The sequence below is a fragment of the Panthera pardus genome, unplaced genomic scaffold, assembly GCF_024362965.1.
Source record: "Panthera pardus isolate Hobbes unplaced genomic scaffold, ASM2436296v1 HiC_scaffold_11, whole genome shotgun sequence".
Taxonomy (NCBI): Eukaryota; Metazoa; Chordata; class Mammalia; order Carnivora; family Felidae; genus Panthera; species Panthera pardus.
The window spans coordinates 13,939,802-13,962,704 of NW_026526666.1; the positions used below are offsets into that span (position 1 = coordinate 13,939,802).

The following is a 22,903-nucleotide window of genomic DNA, read 5'->3' on the forward strand; positions in this document are numbered from 1 at the left end:
TTTTCCTAGGGGAAAGAAAGAAAGGTTTAGGCTCCTGCAAACCTCTGGTCACAACATTCATTTTTGTCAATTGGTCAGTACGTAACCTTGTTTTGTGTGTGCTTCTGTTGAAAGATACATTATTTAATATATCTTGATTCATTAACGTTGAGCTCACAACCAGATCCTCCCCAAAAGATGCTTATCTAACTCCTTTATTTTCTCCATGACGCACATCAAAGCCTTCTTGTGTGCAGGAACACTAGGTAGCCCTTCAACACTGTGCTAAGGGGCTATTTTAAACAGCAGAATAACCAACAAAAAATGCAAAAATGCAGAACGTGTGGTGCTAAATAGACTGTGAAGAAGACCCTTATTTGCAGTATTAGAGCTGGAACAAGAAGGCAGAGCAGCTCCCCATTGGACCTCAGCTGGGAATGGGCACGCTGGGTTACTCAGATGTTCATCACTCTGTGCATGCCTGCAAATGACTGCCAGAGTGCCATGAGTATTGATTTTAGGGTTACAAATACATTTGAGTGAGTAGTCACATTTGCACATATGGAGCCCGTGAACAATCAGGGTATAGTGTGTAAGCTTTCCTGATTAGTGAAAAAGACAAAAGTGTAGTTATTTTTTTTTAAGTTTATTGTCATCTTTGTTGCTTTTATGTTGCAATTTATAGCAACTTAATCATGGCAGAAATGAACTAAAGAAACAGAAAAATGGTTAGGCCTGAAAGCCAAGCAGACAAGGATATCTATGCTTGTTTGATTGTTGAAAAAATTAAAATGTAAGATTATCTGAGATATTGTAGAACTCTTATACTGTTCCATTTCATTAAATGTCTGCAGTTCAAATGCCTGGTATGACAAGTTCCAATGTATTGTAAATGAAAAGTGTTCAAAAACAAGGATGTAATTTTTGGCTGTTGACATTGGGGTTGAGTGTCAATATATGAGTCTTCTGGAAAAACCCTCTTTTGAGTCCTTCATCTTGCTAGGAATTTGCATGCTTTTACTAGAAGTTCCATGTGAGGATTACTTTTTTTTTTTTTTTTTCATTTATTTTAATGTCTAGAGTTTTCTTGTTCTTTGGGGTTATTAGGTTATATTCCAATAATATTTTTATTTTAACAGTTTCTTGAGCTGTAAACACGTGCATATTGTTATGCTATGTTTACAGCACAGATACATGCATAAGTGATCATTTCTTTTTGGCAACAAGAAATTGGTTATTTTTTGTTCAAAAGACTTATTCGTAAAGCAGGTGGTTTCACAGGGTTTTGTTAACTTATCATTTGACTGCTGTTTATAATGCTATTCATTATCCTATGGAATTTGAAAATGGATTTATTTTTCAAAATGTTTCATTGTTTTCCTTTTCATGATACATGTTGTGTGTGGATAAATGTGCTGATAGAAAATAAAATTACTTTAAAATAAAGTTTTGGGGCACCTGGGTGGCTCAGTTGGTTAAAGCGTCCAACTCTTGATTTTGGCTCAGGCCGTGATCTCATGGTCCGTTGTGAAATCGAGCTCCGCCTCGGGATCCACGCTGGGCATGGAGCCTGCTTGGGATTCTCCCTCTCCCTCTCTCTCTGCCCCTCCCTGCTTACATGCACACTGTCTCTCAAGAAAAAATAAAATAAAATAAAATAAAGTGTTACATTAAAATGTATTCCTTGGCCTTATGTGGTCTTAGCAGAACCCTACCTAAATCCTAGCAGGTTGATACTAGTCCATTGTACTCCAGTTGTTTTTTAAGTGGCTAAGGTCGTGTCACAGATGATTTTTTGTTTTGTGCATTGTTGCTTTCTCTTTCTGAAGGGCAGGGATATGTTTTGTTGTGCCAAGTTCTTAAAAAGCAAGCAGGCTTGCCAACAGGTTTGTGGAGGTTCCCTGGGGATGTCATGAAGGAGGGGAGATTTGTAAGCTGGTGATAAGCAAGCAACTACAAACTCCTTTAGATGGTTGTCTGAGCGATTGATGATATGTACATTGTAGAGCTATGAATTGTTCGTGCATATCCCTTGACCTGCTGTCTGGAAGATAAGAACACTTTCTGTACTCCAAAGCCAAGGAAAGGGTAATAAAGGAATTGGTTGGGCACTGCCTAATCCCCAGTTTGTTTAGGAATCTTCCGTGTGTGTATGTGTGTGTGTGTGTTAAGAAATGGGAAGAGTTATTCAGACAACCTAAAGTCACATGTGATTTGCTTTGCATACCTATGCAAACACTCACAAATACTGCCTTCCTGTCTGCTCTCAACTTCCTCTGAGCCCATCTTTACTGCCAGGCCACAAGCCCTGGCAAGATAGCGGAAGACTGCAGGTTGTAAGAGAAAAACTCACAAATAATTAAAAGTTGGTCTAGTATGGGGCTGAGAGTTAAGAGAATTGCTTGTAGTTTTACAAGAATTGTAAAGAATTCTTAGTTAACTAGAATTGCCCCTAGTTAACTCATAGACTTTTGACAGTTGCCTCCCGTTGAACCTCCTTATCTGTGAGGGTAGTCGGACAAAATGTCCCCAGTCCCTTGTATCTCTAATGTTCTGTGGTTCTGTGATTATTTGTTGAGGCTGCTACCAAAATTGTGCCATCTGTTAAGTCGTCTGTTCTGTTGGTGAAGACCACTGTACATTGCACTTATCACCGGGCAGTTGACTTGCAAAACATGGTGGTCTTCACTGATGAACATTTAGATTCAGTGAATGTGCAGATTTCACATTCTATGCCATGTTTTATCAGAACTGCACACAGTATTAAACCCGTCAGAGGTAGAGAGCTACTGATTTTTTTTGCTTTTAGTTTTCAAAATCGAAACACGAAATTGAATACCTCTCAAAGACATTGTTGGAATGAACCTTGGGGGAAAGCTCTGACAACCCAAGAGATGAGATTAAGTGCGTTTGTTTTCCCTAGCTGTGTTTTTTGTGCTGCATGCACTAGAGGCCGGTACCTGGGACGGCAGCCTCTGGAAGTGGGGGACTTTAAGACTCCTGCTGCTGAGTTTACAGCTTTATCATGTGTACTGTGCATTAACAGGTTAGTTAGGAGGCCTTTGGCTACATTTAGCAGACATCTCAACCCAAACTAGCTCAAATAATAAGGGAATTAATGGCGCATAACTAATATAGAAGTTATTCAGTCCAATGTCACAGACTCCGGAATTCCAGAATCCCCTCAGCAGTTCTCTCCATGTATGTTGGCTTATTTTTCAAGCTACACTCTCGTTGTGTCAGAATGCCGGTAGCAATTTTTTGCTTTGTGTTCACATATTACGGTGTTGGGTTTCTCACATTTTGCATTACTGACATTTGGGACCAGATAATTTTTTCTCATTGTGAAACTGTCCTGTGCATTGTAGGATGTTCAGCAGAATCCTTGGCCTCTACCTACTAGATGCCAGTAGCATCTCACCCCTGAGTTGTTGATAATCATAAATGTCTCAAGATGTTACCAAACGTTTGCAGCTAGGGATGGGGGTGGGGGGCAAAAATACACTGATTGAGAACCACTGATCTAAAAGAAGACATCATTTTGTCAGGTGGCTATCTTAAGTGTAAAGAAATGTGTTTCCTAAAAGACTCCAAATTCCCCTCTTTGGTCTTATTGGCTCATCCTGGGTCACTCCCCATTTCTGATCCTATCACTGGTAAGGGAATGCGATTTCCTTCAGACTAATCAGGCCCACCACCAGAGCTAGAGATGGAATCAGCCCCCCTGAGGCTGTTCAGGGGAGGATGAGCACCTCAGCCAAGCCAGTGGGAAGGGGGAAAGGAAGGCAGGCAGGAGCCCAGCAGTGTCCTCATTGACCATCGCATTCTAAATGTGTCTTGTTTTTCTTCCTCTCAGTGAGGACTATGGAAAGAACTTTAAGGATATTACAAATCTCATCAATAACACCTTCATTCGGACTGAGTTTGGCATGGCTATTGGTCCTGAGAATTCTGGAAAGGTGAGATTTATTCAGATACATACGAAGTTGTGCTTGGTACCACACACAGGCTGTGGATCATGTGGAATGATCCGGTTGTACACAGCAGTATATTTAGTTTGCTGTTAGTGTATTTTTAAAATTAAACATAATTTAGTGCTGTTCATAAAATAACGGAATTCAGCACACAGGATTTTTATTTTATTTTTTTTGGTCCCTATTCCAAGATCCAGCCAAACTCTTTGTAATTATGTAGTGGTTGTTGGCATCACAATGTATAATCCATGAGACAACATTTTAGTCTTTGGGCAACTCGCTAATCCCAAACTGAGCAGGCTACGTTCATAGTTATGACACGCTAGCTCAGTGTAGGATAACATTTGTTACAAGACTAATAGTTGAGGAGTGCAGTGCACAAACTAATATTACTGTTTTTATGACTCTTCTTACTTTTGAAAATTTTCTTAACACCTGGTGGAAATGGTGTAAGAACTTCCTGTGCTTTCATAGTATTATATTCTGTATCTGAACTTTTTTCTTCCTGATCAGGTGATTTTAACAGCAGAGGTGTCTGGAGGAAGTCATGGAGGAAGAATCTTTCGATCATCAGATTTTGCAAAGAACTTTGTTCAGACCAATCTCCCTTTTCACCCTCTGACTCAGATGATGTATAGCCCTCAGAATTCTGATTACCTGTTAGCCCTCAGCACTGAAGTAAGTATAATTGAGGAACTTGTCTTGCTTTTTTGCATTTTTATAGGCTCAAAATATACTGTTTTAAAAGGGTGCTCTAGGATATGCTCTTTATTTTTTTTATTTTTATTTTTTCCAATTATGTCCTTTTGAAATTTTTTTTCTTTTTCTCAATATATGAAGTTTATTGTCAAATTGGTTTCCATACAACACCCAGTGCTCATCCCAAAAGGTGCCCTCCTAATACCCATCACCCACCCTCCCCTCCCTCCCACCCCCCATCAACCCTCAGTTTGTTCTCAGTTTTTTGTTGTTTTTTTTTAACATATGAAATTTATTGTCAAATTGGTTTCCATACAACACCCAGTGCTCATCCCAAAAGGTGCCCTCTTTAATACCCATCACCCACCCCCCATCAGCCCTCAGTTTGTTCTCAATTTTTAAGAGTCTCTTATGCTTTGGCTTTCTCCCACTCTAACCTCTTTTTTGTTTTGTTTTTTTTCCCCTTCCCCTCCGCCATGGGTTTCTGTTAAGTTTCTCAGGATCCACATAAGAGTGAAAACATATGGTATCTGTCTTTCTCTGTATGGCTTATTTCACTTAGCATCACACTCTCCAGTTCCATCCACGTTGCTACAAAGGGCCATATTTCATTCTTTCTCATTGCCATGTAGTACTCCATTGTGTATATAAACCACAATTTCTTTATCCATTCATCAGTTGATGGACATTTAGGCTCTTTCCATAATTTGGCTATTGTTGAGAGTGCTGCTATAAACATTGTGGTACAAGTGCCCCTATGCATCAGTACTCCTGTATCCCTTGGGTAAATTCCTAGCAGTGCTACTGCTGGGTCATAGGGTAGGTCTATTTTTAATTTTTTGAGGAACCTCCACACTGTTTTCCAGAGTGGCTGCACCAATTTGCATTCCCACCAACGGTGCAAGAGGGTAGGATATGCTCTTTATATTGGACTGCTTTCTAGTGACTTCTTAAGACATTGATTATGTATTTTTTGCATCTTTTTCCTATTTGGTAAAGGGCATGATTTTCATGTGCTATCTAGTCCAGATAAGTATGCTATCTAGCTGTCATTCCAGTTTTTTTTAAGTGAATAAATGTGTACTATCAGAGTAACGAACTAGAAAACAGTTTAATGTATTCATTCTTATGCTGCAAGGGACATGCATAAATTGTCAAATTTCTGATGGTCTTATTCCTTTGCTATGGCCAAACCACATTTTTATGATTTTTTTTTGTTAGTTCCCAGTATATAAAGCATATTGTTTTCTGTCTTTGATACTCATGTATTAACTATCCAGAGTCTTAAATCTCTGCATCCCCTAGCACATTCCTCTACTGTTCCCAGAAACCTGTGTCCCTCCCTGACCCTCCCACCTCTCTTTTGAAAGATCCCTGGGGAACATGTGTCACTTTTCCTTTCCTAGAGGATCACTCTTCTGTAGCATGGATTTTTAGGGCCCAAAGTGTCTGAGTTGCTAGACTATGATAATCATAATTATACTTTACATTTACATGGCTCTCTCTCATCTTATTTCTGATTTCTTCTGTCCAGCAACATCAGATAGAAACCCCTAGGAGACTGGTTTAATATGCAGTTCCTAGGCCCCAATCCAGGTAGAGTCCATCAGTGACTTTTGGTTGTGAGGTGGCTAGTATTTTTAACAACCTTCGCGGCTGAGCCTGCACACTAAAATTTGAGAGCCATTGCTGTGGTGACTATTCTGGGACAAAAACTGGACCATCAATGTGGACAAGCTGGGCTGGCACAGGGAGGGTGAAGGGCACTGGAAGAGCAGTCTGGGTTCTGGGCCTTCGGTGAGCAGGGGGAAGGCTGGAAGATTCAAGGAAGGTCAAAGTTAGGTTTAGCCAAAGGAGGCCAGAGGAAGGAAACTGCCCTGCTGGGTAGGCTTCAGATCTTAATGCAACAATTCCAGGAAGTTGGCCTCCAGCAGCTTGAGCTATAGGCCCTTCAAGGGAGCAGAGAGACCCCCAGAGGGATGGACAGAATCACCAGCCCCTCCTTTGACCACCTCATCACCATTACCAAGTGTCTTGAGATTATTGAAACATGCTATCCTCAGGAAGAGGTAGCCACGGTCTGCTTTTATACCTCAAATTTCTTCCAGTTAAGGATAAGTAGGAAGTAAAAATAATCAGTGTGTATAAGATGGACCAATATGTACTAAAGTGAAAACAGGTGATATCAGACCCTTACCTATTTCTAAGTAGAATTAGGTACCTTAGAAATGCTGGGAGGTGAACATTACCAGAGGAGGAAAAGTTACAGGAGGAAGAATGGTGGATGAGAGTGGGAGAACAGTGGGGGTAAATTCTGCCCAGACCATCCTCATTTAATCTCAGCTGCACCAGGATATCTCTGTCCCACCTCCTTTGGGTCTGGGCCCAGTAGGCTTGTGTTGTCGATATAGCTGACATTGTCCATCTTAATCTTACTAAGTCTCTGCTACATTTGAAAATACTGGCCAGTCTCGCCTTCTGGGAACTCAGTTGGCTTGGCTTTTAGGACTTCATTCCTTTGGTTCTTTCCTACCTTCTAACCATTCCTTCCTGGTCTCTTTCGTAAACTCCTGTCAACCTACCCTTGAGTCCCTACCGCTCATTTCACTGTGAGCAATCTCTTCCACGCTGACCATTTTAACTGCCACTGTAATTAATGTATAAGGCTCTCAAATCCATATTTCTGGCTTCCTCCTAAGGCTCAGATTCCTATCTTGCTGCCCCTCTATACTGCTAAAGATCTCTCTCTCTCTCTCTCTCTGCCTTACAGGAAAAATCACCCAGTTCTCCTGAATCTAGTTTCTAGATTCTGGAGCCTATTCCTTATAGCTGTGGTGTAGGGCCTCAGTAACTCTTCATGAACTAATGTGGCACTACTTTTTCATTACTTTTCCTGCTTCTGAACAGAAATCCACCCCTTTCCGATTGCCATCCAAGTACTCCACCTTTAAAAAAGTAAAACTGAGGGCCCTCTGTGAGCTGACCCACACCTTTCTTCCAAGCATTAGTCCCTTCTTTCCTCACCTTGGAATTTGTGCTCCATCAGTATCTGAAGGCTTTTAGCTCCCTGCCCACCCTGCGATGTTGACTTGCCTTGACTAGTACTGGGATATGTTTGTGTAATAACATCCCATCTTCCCATTTCCCTTCTTTTGGTTACACTGTTCATTATTTAATATTAGTTCAGCTGTCTTCACAAACCATCTCTCATTCATTGCCCCTCCCCTCCCTACTCTCACCCCAGAGACCATGTTTCTGTAACTTACCACATTGTATCAAACTTGTATCTGTGCCCCCACGTTGTGTCAAACTTCATATCTGCACCCCTTGTTAAACTGTGAACTCCTTGAGAGCAGGGAGCGTTATCTTATTTGTCTTTGTGTCTCCTGTGCACATCTGGTACAGTGCCTGGCATGTACTGGGCACTCCACAAGCACTTGTCATTCTGAACTTCCCAAACCCTGACAAGGCCGCCATAAACCATGTGTATAGCGCAGACAGCTTATTGATGGAGCTTCCGTGTGTGTTTTTACTGTCCTGAATGATTGGATATGAATTATTAAAGGTCATATAAGCAGCTGCACAAGACAAAGCTGGAATTCTGATAAGTCATTTATAATCTTTCAGAATGGCCTGTGGGTGTCCAAGGATTTTGGGGGAAAATGGGAAGAAATCCACAAAGCAGTGTGTTTGGCCAAATGGTGAGTAACAGAAGACTCCATCTGTGCAGAGCCCTAAACCTTTCCTGACAGGGCTGCCAAAAGTCACATGAGTAAATATTGAGCACTTACCATGTGCCAAGTACTCTTCAGGGTGCCCTAAGGGATACAAGAGAAGGGGTATGACCCAGATCTTGACCTGGAGGAGCCTCTAATTCTGCTGGGGAAGAATACTTAGTCTCACTAAATGTTAGAATATAAAGTGTAAAACAAGGCACGTGACTGAGTTGCTCCTGCCTGCAAAGGTTTAGTCTCCATTAATGGTGACATCAGTTGGAAAGCATAAAATACAGCTTTGAGTTGAGGACTTACATACTTCCCTGTGCCCAGATTTATATTCCCTCATCTAGAGCTCCATTTCAGTCGTGTGGAATGTAGCACGGACTCAGGAAGAAAGCCCAGAGGGCTTCCAGGCCATCAGAGTCACACTGTCCGTGCACCAGAAATCCTTCACTTCTCTTGCTGGGCCCCCACCCCCACCCAGTGCCTGCTTAAGATGATGCAGTGGAGGAGGAGCCCCTGGATGGCTCAGCTGAGCATCTGACATGAGTTCAAGCCCTGTATCAGGCTCGCTGCTGCCGGCACACAAGAGCCAGCTTCAGATTCTCTGTCCCTCTCTCTCTCTGCCCCTCCCCCACTCATATTCATTCATTCTCTCTCTCTCAAAAAAAAAAAAAAAAAAAAAAAGTGCCTGGGTGGCTCAGTTGCTTAAGCATCTGACTTCTGCTCAGGTCATGATCTCTGTGCTGACAGCTCAGAGCCTAGAGCTGCTTCAGATTATGTGTCTCCCTCCCTCTCTCTCTGCCCCTCCCCTGCTTGCACTCTGTCTCTCTCCCTCCAAAATAAACAAACATTAAAAAAAAAAAAAAAAAAAAAAAAAAAAAGCCAGATGATGCAGTGGAGGAGTTCTTAGGAGCAGATCACCTTTGTCCTAACTGGCTAGTCAGCGGCTTAACCTCTGGCTTTTGTGAAAGGAGATTTACTGGGGGAGTTTGGGAGATTGTTGAGCAAGAATTGTGTTAAAAACCTTCATACCTCCCAAATTCTGATTAGGCTCACTCCCCTGTTTAGAACCTCTTTCTTCCTTCTCTTTGACTAATTTCAACAAACTTGTTAATGTAACTTCCCTGTGGATAGCAGATTGGTGCCAGAGGTGGGGTGTGTGAACACCAAGAGCAAGCACACCCAGCCTGAGAATCCCCTGCCTGAGAGCTGCATGGAGGTGGGGGGACTGTAAAAGCAAGAGAAACAGAAGCTGTAACAGGATGTGATTATTTGGTGCCAGATCAAGAGAGCACACGTACCTCAGTGACTTCTAATGGGAACACTGTGTTACAGTTTCCTGCGGTTGATGTTCGTGAAGATGACCCATAGTCCAAGGAAGACTTTCATATTTAATGTCCTCGACTTAGGGAGTCAGGGAAATGTGTAATAGAGACATTGCTAAATATATCTACTGAAATTAAAGTATTAAAAAATATAGCTTGAATAAAATGGCCTTTTCCCAGGAAACACTGGTTACATGAGGTTTTTACAGCACCACCAAGGGACACATGCCACGTCTACATTTGTTCTATTTTTTTTTTTAATATTTATTCATTTATTTTTGAGAGAGAGCACACGTGTGCAGGTGAGGGAGAGAGAGAATCCCAAGCCAGCTCTACACTGTCAGCACAAAGCCCAATGCAAGTCTCAATCTCACGAACTGTGAGATTATGACCCGAACAGAAATCAATAGACGCTGAACTGACAGAGCCACCCGGGCACCCCATTCACTGTGTGTGTTTCAGTGAACTGTGTTTGTGCCTTATGTGGTCTTATCAGGAAAGAACTAACTTTATTTATTTATTTATTTATTTATTAAAGTTTATTTATTTTGAGAGAGACAGAGTGAGTAGGGGAGGGGCAGAGACAGAGGGAGAGAGAGAAAACCCCAAGCAGGCTCTCTGCTGAGTCACCTCAACCGACTGAGCCACCCAGGTACCCCTGGAAGGAAGTAGCTTTTAAAGTAACTAAGTTAACAGATTGCTTCACTCTTGATGGACCTAAGGTACATAGGGTGTTACTATAGTAAGACTCTAGTAATTTTGGTCATTAATACTCACTTTTATGGGAGCTCCGAGGTGGCTCAGTCAGTTGAGCATCCGACTACTGATTGAGGCTCAGGTCATGATCTCACACTCCAGCTCCCACATTGGCCTCCAGGCTGAGCATGGAGCCTGCTTGGGATTCTCTCTCTCTCTCTCTCTCTCTCTCTCTCTCTCTCTCGCTTTCTCTCTCTTGCTCTCGCTCTCGCTCTCCCTCTCCTGCCTCCCTCCCTCTCTCCCTCTCGAAAGAAATAAGCATTAAAAAAAAAAAGAAACCATAAACTCACCTTTACATATGTATATCAAATCACCACAGTGTGCACTTTAAGTGTTGTCAGTTATACCTCCAAAGTTCAAAGAAACAAACAGAAAACTCATCTTTAAAAGTGAAAGTTAAGGGGTGCCTGGCTGGCTCTATTGGTCCAGCATGTGATTCTTGTTCTCCATGTTATGGGTTTGAGCCCCACATGGGGTGGAGAGATTACTTAAAAAATTTTTAAAGGTAAAAATTTATTTTTGAAAGGTATTTTGTATTCTGTATAATATTTTTTATTTTTGTAACTCGTTTTTCTGATTAGTGTCTAAATATAGGATAACTGGTCTGCTGGCCACTGTTACCTCACCTTTTAGATGTTTGATTTCTAGGAATTGATAGCCTGCAGTGCCAAAGGAACATGCTCAGACCCAGCACCTTCCGCTGGTGCTGGTTGATAAGTACCTTCAGGGTCTGAATTGACACCTTCCGCTGGTGCTGATCTAGAAGTACCATCAGGGTCTGAATCAACTTTCCTGAAAATTCCCTTTCCAAGTTCGAATTTAAATAATTCAACCTCTGACCTTGCTGTCTATTTGAGATGAAAGAACTAAGTTACTTAGCACATGCAAAGCATGGAACTTCGTTCTGGTTCTGAGGGGAAACAACAGAGCACAGAACTTCACACCTGTCCTAAGAATGCGATAATGTAATAGGAGAGAGAAGACATAAACTGGTGGATTAAGATAATTAAGTAGGAGACAAAGGAATGCCGAGTGGTTGGCACAGAGTAGCACAGTGCCCTGAAACAAGGTTTCTCAACTTTGGTGCTAATGGCGTTTGGAACCAGACAGTTCTTTGTTGTGGGGGAGCTGGCCTCTGCATCGCAGGGTGTTTAGCAGCATCTCTAGCCTCTGCCCACTAGATACTGGCAACAACTGCCCATCCCCCAGTTGTGACCACTGGAAATGACCCGGGGGAGCAAAATTGCCCCCAGTTGAGAATCACTGCTCCAGAATTTTGCAGCAAAGAAGCTTTCCAGTTGGAGTGCCAGGAAAAATTTCATAGAAGAGCTAGATTTTGGGGCGCGTGTGTGCCTCAGTCACTTGGGCATCTGACTCTTGGTTTTGGCTCAGGTCATTATCTCACAGTTATGAGTTGTGGGTCATGGGTTTGGCCCGCATCAGGCTCTCTGCTGTCTGCATGGGGCCTGCTTTGATGCTCTGTCCCCTCCTCTCTCTCTCTGCACCTCCCCTGCTCATGCTCTTTCTCTCTCTCTCAAAAATAAATAAACATTAAGAAAAAAAATTTTAATAAAAAAAAAAAAAAAAGAGAAGAGCTAAATTTGAAGCTGGAGCCTAAAGATTGTGAGGGTAAGATTTGGTTACGTGAGAGAGAAAAGCATTTTAAGCCAGAAACAGGAACAGCAAATGCAAGAGGCAGATTTGGAGAGAGTAAGTAGGCCAGTCTGACCCGCTGAAAGAGTCCACGTGAAGAAGTAGTGGACTGGGGAAAATCCTGGGGCCGGGCTGGGGGGAACCTTGACCAGCGAGGCTGCGAGAATCTGGCATGCAGCATCCCCAAAAGCTGTCTCAGCTGGCGCCTGCGGATGGAGTGTGTCATTAGTAGACTTGCCTGGAGCTCGTGACTGCAGTTGACAGCAGTCTTGAACTGTGTCTTTTCTGTCTTTGCCTCTTTGTAGGGGGTCAGAGAACACCATCTTCTTTACCACCTATGCAAACGGCTCTTGCAGTAAGTATATTTTAGTCCCAAATAAGAGTGTCCTGTTGTCCACTCATGGTTGTAAGAAGTAGAAACATCAAAGATCCTTCCATTGTCCTGTGATTTTAATAGCTAAAGATAACTGGCAATGATTTTTAAAATTTTGAAATTACAACCAGATTCAAATTTTAAAAGCACTGAGCCTAGATCAAATAAAAATGCAAGCCACACACAGAAGCAGTATACTTAATTTTAGTAACGCTTATACATAAAGTAAAAATTAGACTACAAACAGTAACAAGTTGAAGTGCATAGTGATTTCTGCAAAAGAGCATGGAGGTTGTGTTTGTGTTGGTGGAAGTTGTTAGCTGTCCAGTCCATGGCTCCATTTCATTTATCCATTCATTCATGTGAGCACCTGCAGTAGTGTGCCAATCACCGTTCTAAGGACGGAGAGAGCAAGACACCCAAGGCCTGCTCTCATGGGGCTTGAATTCCAGTAGGGGTGTTAGATGATCAGCAAGAAAACCAGAAACTCAAGACTACTTAAAATAAAATAAGATTGTTTCCAAGCATGAAGAAAGCAAAACAGGATGCTGTGGCTGTGACACGTTTATATAACACTGTATTTTAATTAAGTAAGCTTTATCTTTCTATCCAGTGCAAAACCTCACCTGTATAAAAATAAAACCCCATGTTAATTTCCTATGCCTAATGCTGTGTTATTTCATATTGTTACTTGATTAACATGCATAAGATTAAAAATCCTTTAGCTATAAAATTAAGAACATTCTAAAACAGTTGTTTTGAACTAGGGGCTCACCAGTATATGCAATTTTTATTAATATTTTGTCTTGTTTAAGAAGCTGACCTTGGGGCACTGGAATTATGGAGAACTTCAGACTTGGGGAAGAGCTTCAAAACCATCGGTGTGAAAATCTACTCCTTTGGTCTTGGGGGACGTTTCCTTTTTGCCTCTGTGATGGCTGATAAGGTGGGTATTGCCCTTTTATTGGCGATTTCTAATATTCTGTAAATATGTCTCAAACGAGTCCCTTTTACTGCTAGGACTGACAGAGTTTCTTGCCTTTTTTGCAACGTTCACTAAGATTTGGAGGGAGTCTTCCTAGAAGTTGACTGATTCTTCAGGGCTACTCTGTAGCTCAGCCTGTTGTCACCACATGACCTGTGGTACCTGTTCTGGGATGCATGGCCCCAGTGTTTGGACTCTACTCAGACATGGGCATCTGAAAAAAGCAGTCCCATTTGTTCATTATCCAGTAATGAAATAGTGACATTAATTGAGTACCACCTATATTCTAGGTGCTATTCTAGGTCCCAGGAATATAGCAGTGAACAACACAGATAAATGTCCTGCTCTCAGAGCTTATATTTAAGTAGGGAATTGGATCAACACTAAACTAATAAATACGATATTATAATATCAGTTAACAATTAAAACTATGAAGAAATCTATAGCTGAGTAAGGAAATAGAATGCATTAGGAACTGGAGCAGTGCTATTTTAGATAGGGTGGTTTGGATGGGCTGTCTGAGACCTGACTGAAGTGAGAACTTAGCTCTGTGTACATTTAGGCTGAAGAAACAGTAAGCACAAAGACCCTAGGATTGGAACATGCTGGAAATATTGAAGAACAGTGAGAAGGGCAGCATGGCTGGGGCACAGGCAAAGGTGGTCCAAAGAGGGGGAGCCAATGGCCTTTATAGGTCACGATTAAGAGCTTGGCTTTTTTTTTTTTTTTTCTTTTAATCTGTTTATTTTTGAGAGAGTGAGTTGGAGCGGGACAGAGGATCCAAAGCAGGCTCCAAGCTGACAGCAGAAGCCTGATGCAGGACTTGAACTCACAAACTGAACCGTGAGATAATGATCTGAGCCAAAGTCGGATGCTTAACCAACTGAGCCACCCAGGCACCCCAAGAGCATGGCTTTTATTCTTCATGTGTTGGAGAGCTCTGAAGGGTTGTTAGCAAGGGAATGGTGTAAGTTGGCTGCTCTTTTGACAGAATAGGTAGGTGCAGGAACCAATAGCCTGACAAGGGGCAGGAATGGAAGAACCAAGAGAAGCTGGGAGGCCATGACAGCAGTGTGAGAAGATGGTAGGTTGGACCAGGCTATTAACATGGATGAGAGAAGAAGTGGTAAGAGTGTGGATATATTGTTAACGTGTTGCCAGTAGGATTTGCTGATGGATTAGATGTGGATTGTGAGGGAATGAGAGGAACCCAGGATAACTTTAGTCTTTGGCCTGAGCAACTGGGTGAATGGTGGTACCATTTACTGAGATGGCAGAGACCACAAGAGGACCAAGTTTGTGGGAGGGAAATCAAGAATTCAGTTTTGGGTATGAGATGCCTGCTAGATATCTAAGTGGAAATGTTGAGTAAGCATTCGGGTATATGAATCTCTCCAAATTATATGGTATATAAAGCTATGTGACTGGATGTTATCTTCTGGAGGCCTGAGCATGGGCCAGAGCACCCTAGTAATGCTGAAAGGTTGGAAAGAGATGAAAATCAAGCAAAGAAGACTGAGAAGGAAGGACCAGGGAGGCGGGGAGTAGGGCAGGGATTCCACGAAAGCCAAGGGGAGAAAGTGTTTCAAGCAGGAGGAGTGATCTGCTGTGTGAAACTCAACTAAAATATGTAATTAGATGAGTCCTGAGAATTGTCTACTGGAGTTGGCAAAGTGGAAGTTGTCAGTGACCTGGACAAGCGTGTTTTCATCAGAGCACCGGGGTTAACGGGCTGATTACAGCGGGTTCAGAGAAAGGGGGAGTGGAGACGCGGAAGTGGACACAGTAACTATACATAACTGTCTCAAGCAGTTTTGTGATCATCTTCCCAGCAGCCCTAGGAGCTGGCCTCTCACCTCAATTTGTATTTGAGGAAATTGAGTAACTTGCTTAGGGTCACCCAGAGATAGAACCCTGGTGGAAATCAGACTGACTGCTTCCAGAGTTAGCCTCCTACTCTGTACTGCTACTGTCTAGTGTGTGCTTTTTAATTCTAGTTTCTACCTGTAACAATGAGTAAGACCGAAAGTAAACATCTAGGTATAAGTTAGAGATAGGTTAAATGTACTTGTCACTAAATTTTAAAGAGTATTTAACATAAGGAAGCCCTGGGACTCATTCCTGTGCCCTGGCTAAATATGTCTAGTAGCTATTTTAAGCTATTTATCTGAAAGGAGGTGTTAATTGCCTACCTAACAGACTCCTTTCAACAGTAAATACTCCCTGATCAGCTCCCCTATATTAATTTCTGCCTCTCCTTGGCCTCTTCCTAGCCTGTGCATGTTCCCTTCACTATGGCTGTTTAGAGAGACTTCCTTAAAGAGGAGAAGTGTCACATCTTGACTTCCCTGTGATCTCCCAAGCATGAGTTTCGTCTCCATTTTCTAGACTCTTAATTGTCTCATTCTTTGGGTTATGCTAGGACTGTCTCAGAGGGACCTAACTTTGGTACAGTAATCATCATTTTAAGAATTATATCTGAGCAAGCATAACGAATGGCTGTAAAGCCAAACTAAAGACGACCCCATCATACCCTTAGCTCTATTGAAGAAAATGGGAATGTCAGAGGTTGGGAGAATTACATCATACAGGGCCATACCAGAATGAAGAAGCCAAAGAGGAAGCCAAGATAGCCTTGCTTACAATAGAATGGATTGTTCCATTGCCTGGAACTTTGCTAGGGGTTAGAAATTGCTTTGGTGGGGCGCCTGGCTGGCTCAGTTGGTTGGGTGTCCAACTTTGGCTCAGGTTATGATCTCGCGACTTGTGGGTTCAGGCCCCACATCGGGCTCTGTGCTGACAGCTCGGAGCCTGGAGCCTGCTTTGGATTCTGTGTCTCCCTCTCTCTCTGACCCTTCCCTGCTCGTGCTCTCTCTCTCTCAAAAATAAATAAACAAAAAAAAATTTAAGAAATTGTTTTGGTAATTGGTACTAGGACGTGTCATTTATAACGATTGTATCCAGTGAAGAAATGGAGAGTGAGACTTACAATTATGAATAATAATGTTCCTATTCATGTCCCTGCACATGGCATCTTAGTGGAAATTGAAACATTAAATATTGGCATTTGTTCCAGGATACAACGAGAAGGATTCATGTATCAACAGATCAAGGGGACACGTGGAGCATGGCCCAGCTACCTTCTGTGGGGCAGGAACAGTTCTATTCTATTCTAGCAGCTAATGATGACATGGTGTTCATGCATGTAGATGAACCTGGAGGTAAGAGCTTTTTTTAGTGGCCCACCCTTGAATGCATAGAGATTTAAACTTCAAGTTCTATTTTGAGCTTCCTTCTTACGTGTTGACATTTCCTCTTACCCCTAGGTTTTTATTAGTGTCCTACTGAATACTCTGTCTTAGAGATACTGTGTAGTCTCTGTTAAGAAGGCCCCTTCTTTTGGCTCTAGAATGTGGTTTATGTGTATGTCCAAGTATTCTAGAGCAGTGCTGCTCAAAGAATGGTCGGAGGACCGGTGCTATACGGTTTGCAAGCTCTTTGTTGCCAAGTAAGCACCAAAGCAATAGCAAACATTGAGAAACTCCTCTTACCATTTGACAAAGTAATTTTACATCTGTTGAATCTAATCATTAAAACATTGAGGATTAGATTTTGTATTTCACTCTTCTTAGGATTAATTTTTATTATATTTTACAAAGGATCGGTTTGTGCCATAATAGAAAGTTAAAAATTGATCCTTCACCAGGGCGCCTGGCTGGCTCAAGGGAGTATGCAACTCTTGACCTCGGGGTTGTGAGTTCGAGCCCCATGTTGGGTGTGGAGATTACTTAAATAAATAAAACTTAAAAAAAGAAATTGATCCTTCACCACAGATAGTTCAAGAAGCATAGGTTTAGAATATAAAGATTTAGAGGTATGTATGATATAAATCTAAGTGCATTGCCTCTGCCACCAGAATATATCTGGGAAGGGCTTTTCTGTGGCATCTGGTTAATTCATTCAACAAACAGTATCTACCAGACTCCAGGCACCAAGCTGGGTAGTAGAATTAAAGGTGGACATGAAAATCATGAGTATCAAACCATGATTAATGCTCAGGTCTGTGCCTACATCATGAAGAGGGACAGTTGGCTAATGTATGCAGTCAGTCAGCGATTTAGTCATGTGTATGGTTGGACTGTTGTTTTTCTCTCTGTTCCCTCCCCGCAAGACTTACTGTTTTTGTTTGTTTGCCTATTTCAGATACCGGATTTGGCACAATCTTTACCTCAGATGATCGAGGCATTGTCTATTCCAAGTCCTTGGACCGACATCTCTACACCACCACAGGTGGCGAGACGGACTTTACCAATGTGACCTCCCTCCGCGGGGTCTACATAACAAGTGTGCTCTCAGAAGGTAAGTCTGGGCACAGCTGTCCTTCAGCTGAAAGTGTTGGGAGTCGAGACTTTCAGAAACAATGGTGGTCCTGTCCCCCCAGTACTGTTGCTTGCCTAGCCGGCAAGCCTATTCATGTCAATACTGGCTCTTCATTTTACATCAGTTATGGTAAATAGAACTAAAAAGAGCAAAGCAGCAGCAGATAGAAAGAAAGATTTTTTGGGTTCTATGTTGTGTAGAGGAAGTTTTAAATAAATGAAAGCAATGAGTTTTCTATATTGGGAGGTTTAGGCCTAGAGGAATGAGCCTGAGTTTGAACCACTTCCTGCTTTTCTCCTTGTAGAAGGCACAGCTGTAGCCGGCCAGCGTTCCTCTGGTGTTCTGCTCCGAGGTTCTGCAGAGCTCACCTTTGCTAAGGCCCAGTTATACAAATAAACACGTCACTCTAAAGTACAAAGACTCTTAAGGTTTTGTTTATAGATGTATTTATTTTTTTTGGTGGGAGGTGAGAGGTTGTTTTTATTGGTAAAGATCTTGCAGTGGTCGGCAAGGTCTTAAGCAGTACTGACCCGTTTCCTCCCACCCCTCTCCCCTCCACCCACTGCATTCTGGTCACTGCAGCCCTCTGCCAGTCGTTAAACACACCAGGCACACACATGCATGGTTTAGAGATTTTCAGGGACTGTTCTCTGTTTCCCCAGATATCTGCAAGGCTGACACCATCCTCCTTCCAATCTGTGCTCATATGTTGCTTTCTGAATAGAGCCATAGAGCCTGCCATGACTGTCCCACTGGGAGCTTGTCTGTCCTCCCCTAGTCTCTCACACACACACACACACACACACACACACTCAGCCCCTCTTTAGCAGGGCAGGATTTTCCATGGCACTTATTTTCCAACATACTATATAATTTACCTGTTTACAGCATCTGGCGTTTGTCTCACCCTGCTAGAATGTACATTCACCAAGTTTTATTTCTGTTTTGTTCACCAAGATAGTCCCGAAGGCTCACAACAGTTTTCACATAGTAGGCATGCAATAAATATTTATTGACTAAATGAATTGTCCTTCATTTGCTTTCTTGTTTGATTTTCCTTGGGAAACTCAAAGCATATTGTCTTTGAATTTAAACTTGCAATAGTTTATGTCATTAAGAATAGAGAACAGGGAAGAGCATGTAGAAAAAAGAGAAAAGGTATAGGAGAGATCGGGTATGGGGTAGTGGAAAGATGAAAATTAGGAATTACTGAGCCAGACTTAGGCACATACATTCAAATCTTGAGAGTCCCTATAACAAGCCTGGTATCCTGGCCTTATCCGAGTAAAGATTGGGATGCCTTCCCATTGTAGATTTTACCTTGAAGGCAAGCAAGCAAGGAAGGAGAATGGACATTAACCTGTTTGTGTTGGTAAGGAGAAAAAGGGTATTTTTTCAAGAGTATCAGTCTAGATGATTTCTGGAATCAGCTGAGTCCTATTCAGGTGGGAAGCCTTCTTCAAATAGCATAGAGTGCTGCTCAGTTACTCACCAACACTGAGCTGTTTTGTTGGATGTTACAAGCTTGTAGGACTTTAGAGTTCTAATGGCATTATGTAGCCCCAGGAGCGAGAGATGCCATGGTAAACTGAATTTAATAAGGTACTTCCGGTCTATCAGACTTAAGACCGTTCTTTTCCCATTCAGATAACTCTATCCAGACTATGATCACTTTTGACCAAGGAGGAAGGTGGAAGCACCTGAGGAAGCCTGAAAACAGTGAATGTGATGCTACAGCCAAAAACAAGAATGAGGTGTGTCTTACTCCATGTGTCCTGTGCAGCCATTGTGTCCTGCTCTGATCGGTTTCAGGCCTTTGAATAATGAAGTTTTGTACTTGATTAGTGACCACAGCTGCTACAGGTGGAAAGTTTGGAAATCAGAGTAATGAAAGTAATGTAGAATGTAGGAAAAGGAAAAGCCAAAATACTATGGACTATTTGTCTTTTAAAGAAAAAACTAAAGGCTAAAATTTTGTGTTTTACTAAACCACTGAATGAAAACAGAACGGAGGATGGGCCGGTAATCAGTTAAGAGTCAGCATGGCAACTATGAGACTTAAGGAATTCTATGTGACGCCAGGGACCAGCCATTCATGAGCAGTGCAAAGCCGTGCTGGCCAGAAACAAACAGAAGAGAACTTGGCCTTCTCTTCCCCTCTCCCTGGGCTCCACACAGCCAGAGGGTGTGGATGGTGACACAGTAGGGCCCATGAATGCCAGAACTAGCCCCTCTGAGGAGAGGCTAAGAATAGACATACAAAGGCATTGCTCCAGGAGATCCCAGGTTCCAGGAGTGATGGGTCTGGACAGACAAGAAAAAAAGAAAAGAGGAACAAGTCTTGTGTCTGGCTCTTACAGAGTTTGAGAAGAGTTTCTGGGAACCCTGGGAGTTTTCCTCAAAAAATGACAGTGTTGGTGGTTCCCGAGCTCTTCTCAGAATACCTGTGGCCGATATCCACTCTGCTGTTGTAGGCGGGACTTTTTGTTTCCTTTTAAGAGCCTCAGACTGTGTAAGATAGTGTACCTGTGCCACCCGGTGCCCTTTCTCCTTTCCCCTTTTTTTCCATCCCTCTACCGTGGCCGTGCCCTGTGCCTGCCCTCTTCACCTTGAGCCTGGGCGGTGCAGTGGCCTCTTTACTTGCCTGGCCACTCTCACACTCCATGCCTTTCCCTCCTCAGTACGTTTCAGGGTTCCCCTTTGCCTGTGAATAAAGTCTGTGCCTCTGAGCTGGTGAGTGAAGGTCCTCTCCTCCCCTGTCAGGCTCTCTTCTGCCTTTTCATTGTCATTGTCCATCTGATCACTGGCATGTTCCTTGTAGCCCTCTGCTGCCCCCTGAACACCCTACATGCGCTCCTGCCTCTGTGGCGCTGCCCACGTGACTCTTGGGAAATTTATGCCTGACTCTCCCAGTCCTGAGCCATTAGAAGCAGTGGAAATCCTGATCATCCTGAGGGCCCATCTTCACCTAGAATTAATCCTGCCTCTTCATGTCGCCTGTAGTTTGTGTGAACCCCTTTTTACTGCAGTAAAATATATGACATAAAATGAACATTTTATCCAACACAGACCTCTTTTAAAACATTAACTTTCATTGTGCTTTATAGCTCAACTGGTTTCTCAGAAATTTTAAAGACAGGACTGGGTCTTACTTTGAATCAGCACCACATCTTGTACGGTATCAGAAGTATGTCAGGTGTTCATCAAGTTTATTTGTGCGGAATCATGCTTTATTTTTATTTTCATGTTTATTCATGCTTTAAATATTGATCAGAGGCTTCGGTGTAATGCAGGAATAAAATAAACTAAGCATTACACATGAGAAAATAATTGCATAATTTGCTCCTAAATATACTAATCTATTTTGGAATCAAGAATATCCCACTGAGACCATAACTCAACAACAGAAAAAACAAATACCCAAATTAAAAATGGTTAAAGGACTTGAGTAGACATTTCTGTATAGGGAATATACAAGGGGCACCTGGGTGTCTCAGTCAGTTAGGTGTCTGACTTGATTTCAGCTCAGGTCACGATCTCACGGTTCATGAGTTCGAGCCCCGCATGATCTCATATGTTGACAGTAAGGAGTCTGCTTGGGATTCTCTCTCTCTCCTTCTCTCTCTGCTCTTCCCGTGCTCGCTCACTCTCTCTCAGAATAAACAAGCTTTAAAAAAAAAAAAAAAATATATATATATATATAGATACATATATATATATATATATATATATATATATATATATATATATACACACACACATACATACACATGGCCAAAAACTCACATGAAAAGATGCTTGACATCACTAATTATTAAGAAAATGCAAATCAGAGCCACAGGGAGAGATCACCTCTCACGCCTCTCATGTACATTAGAATGGCTACTATCAAAAACAAGACGAAACAAAATAACGTGTTGCCAAGGATGTAGAGAAGTTGGGATCCTTGTGCGTCATTGGTGGGTATGAAAAATAGTGCAGTCACTATATGAAACAGTATGCGGTTCCTCAAAAAATTAAACAGAACTGCCATATGATCAGTGATCCTACTTCTGAGTATATATCCAAAAGAAAGCAGGGTCTCAAAGAAATATTTGCATGCCGATGTTCATAGTAGCATTATTCACAGTAGCCAAAAGCTGGAAGCAACCCAAGTGTCCTTTGACAGATAAACGGAGAAGCAAAATGTGGCATATACATGCAATGGAATAATATTCTGCCTTCAATAAACTCTGACACATAGCACAACATGGATGAACCTTGAGAACATAATGCTAAGTGAAATAAGCCAGTCATCAAAAGACAAATACTATGTGGTTCCACTTATATAAGGTACCTAGAATCGTCAGATTCATAGAAACAGAAAGTAGAATGGTGGTTTCCAGGGTCTGGAAGGAGGAAGAATGGGAGTTACTGTTTAATGGGTGTAGAGTTTTGGTTTCAAAAAGTTCTGGAGATGGATGGTGGTAATGGTTGCACAACAGTATAAATGTACTTAACCCCACTGAACTGTACACTTAAACATGGTTAAGATGCTAACTTTTATGGTATGTATTTTTTACCACAATTTTTTTTTTAAGAGAGTATCCCGCTGAAGTCTGGGTTAAATTCAAAGCTTTCTTAGAAGGCTCTGTGAGATGATTAAAAATTTACACCTTTGGTTTTAATCTGAGCTTTGGTTTCTTTTCACAGTGCAGCCTTCATATTCACGCTTCCTACAGCATCTCCCAGAAACTAAACGTTCCAATGGCCCCACTGTCAGAGCCTAAGGCCGTCGGCATAGTCATTGCCCATGGTGAGCAGCCCGCCCCCCATCTCCACAGGAGCAAGTAGCTGAGCACACTAAAACTCAGCCACAGCCTTGAATCCTATAAGAAAACCACCATACATGATGTTTACCATCCTTTGTGAAATTTCTCGAATAATAATGATACTCTGGGTTTTTCATTAGACTCCCCATCAGAGAGAGAAACATGACTTCCTTTCCCAACTTTTCAGTGGCCTTTTTTTCCTATTACAAGAGGTATGATGGGAAATAATCAGAGTAAATTCACTGA

The 22,903-nt window shown here is 42.1% G+C and overlaps 1 protein-coding gene across 2 annotated transcripts in view; it reads left to right on the plus strand.

Moving 5' to 3' along the window:
• The window catches only part of SORT1 (sortilin 1), a 66,973-nt gene that overhangs the window by 29,194 nt on the left and 14,876 nt on the right, over positions 1–22,903 (plus strand). Inside the window, exons 4-12 of one of the 2 annotated variants that reach the window (XM_019457736.2) lie at positions 3,836–3,938; positions 4,467–4,631; positions 8,280–8,353; positions 12,414–12,463; positions 13,297–13,427; positions 16,543–16,687; positions 17,670–17,825; positions 19,494–19,600; positions 22,539–22,641. In XM_019457736.2, the coding sequence (XP_019313281.2) occupies positions 3,836–3,938; positions 4,467–4,631; positions 8,280–8,353; positions 12,414–12,463; positions 13,297–13,427; positions 16,543–16,687; positions 17,670–17,825; positions 19,494–19,600; positions 22,539–22,641 (1,034 nt within the window). The remainder of the gene's footprint in view (positions 1–3,835; positions 3,939–4,466; positions 4,632–8,279; positions 8,354–12,413; positions 12,464–13,296; positions 13,428–16,542; positions 16,688–17,669; positions 17,826–19,493; positions 19,601–22,538; positions 22,642–22,903) is intronic. The other variant, XM_019457737.2, reaches the window with a different exon arrangement.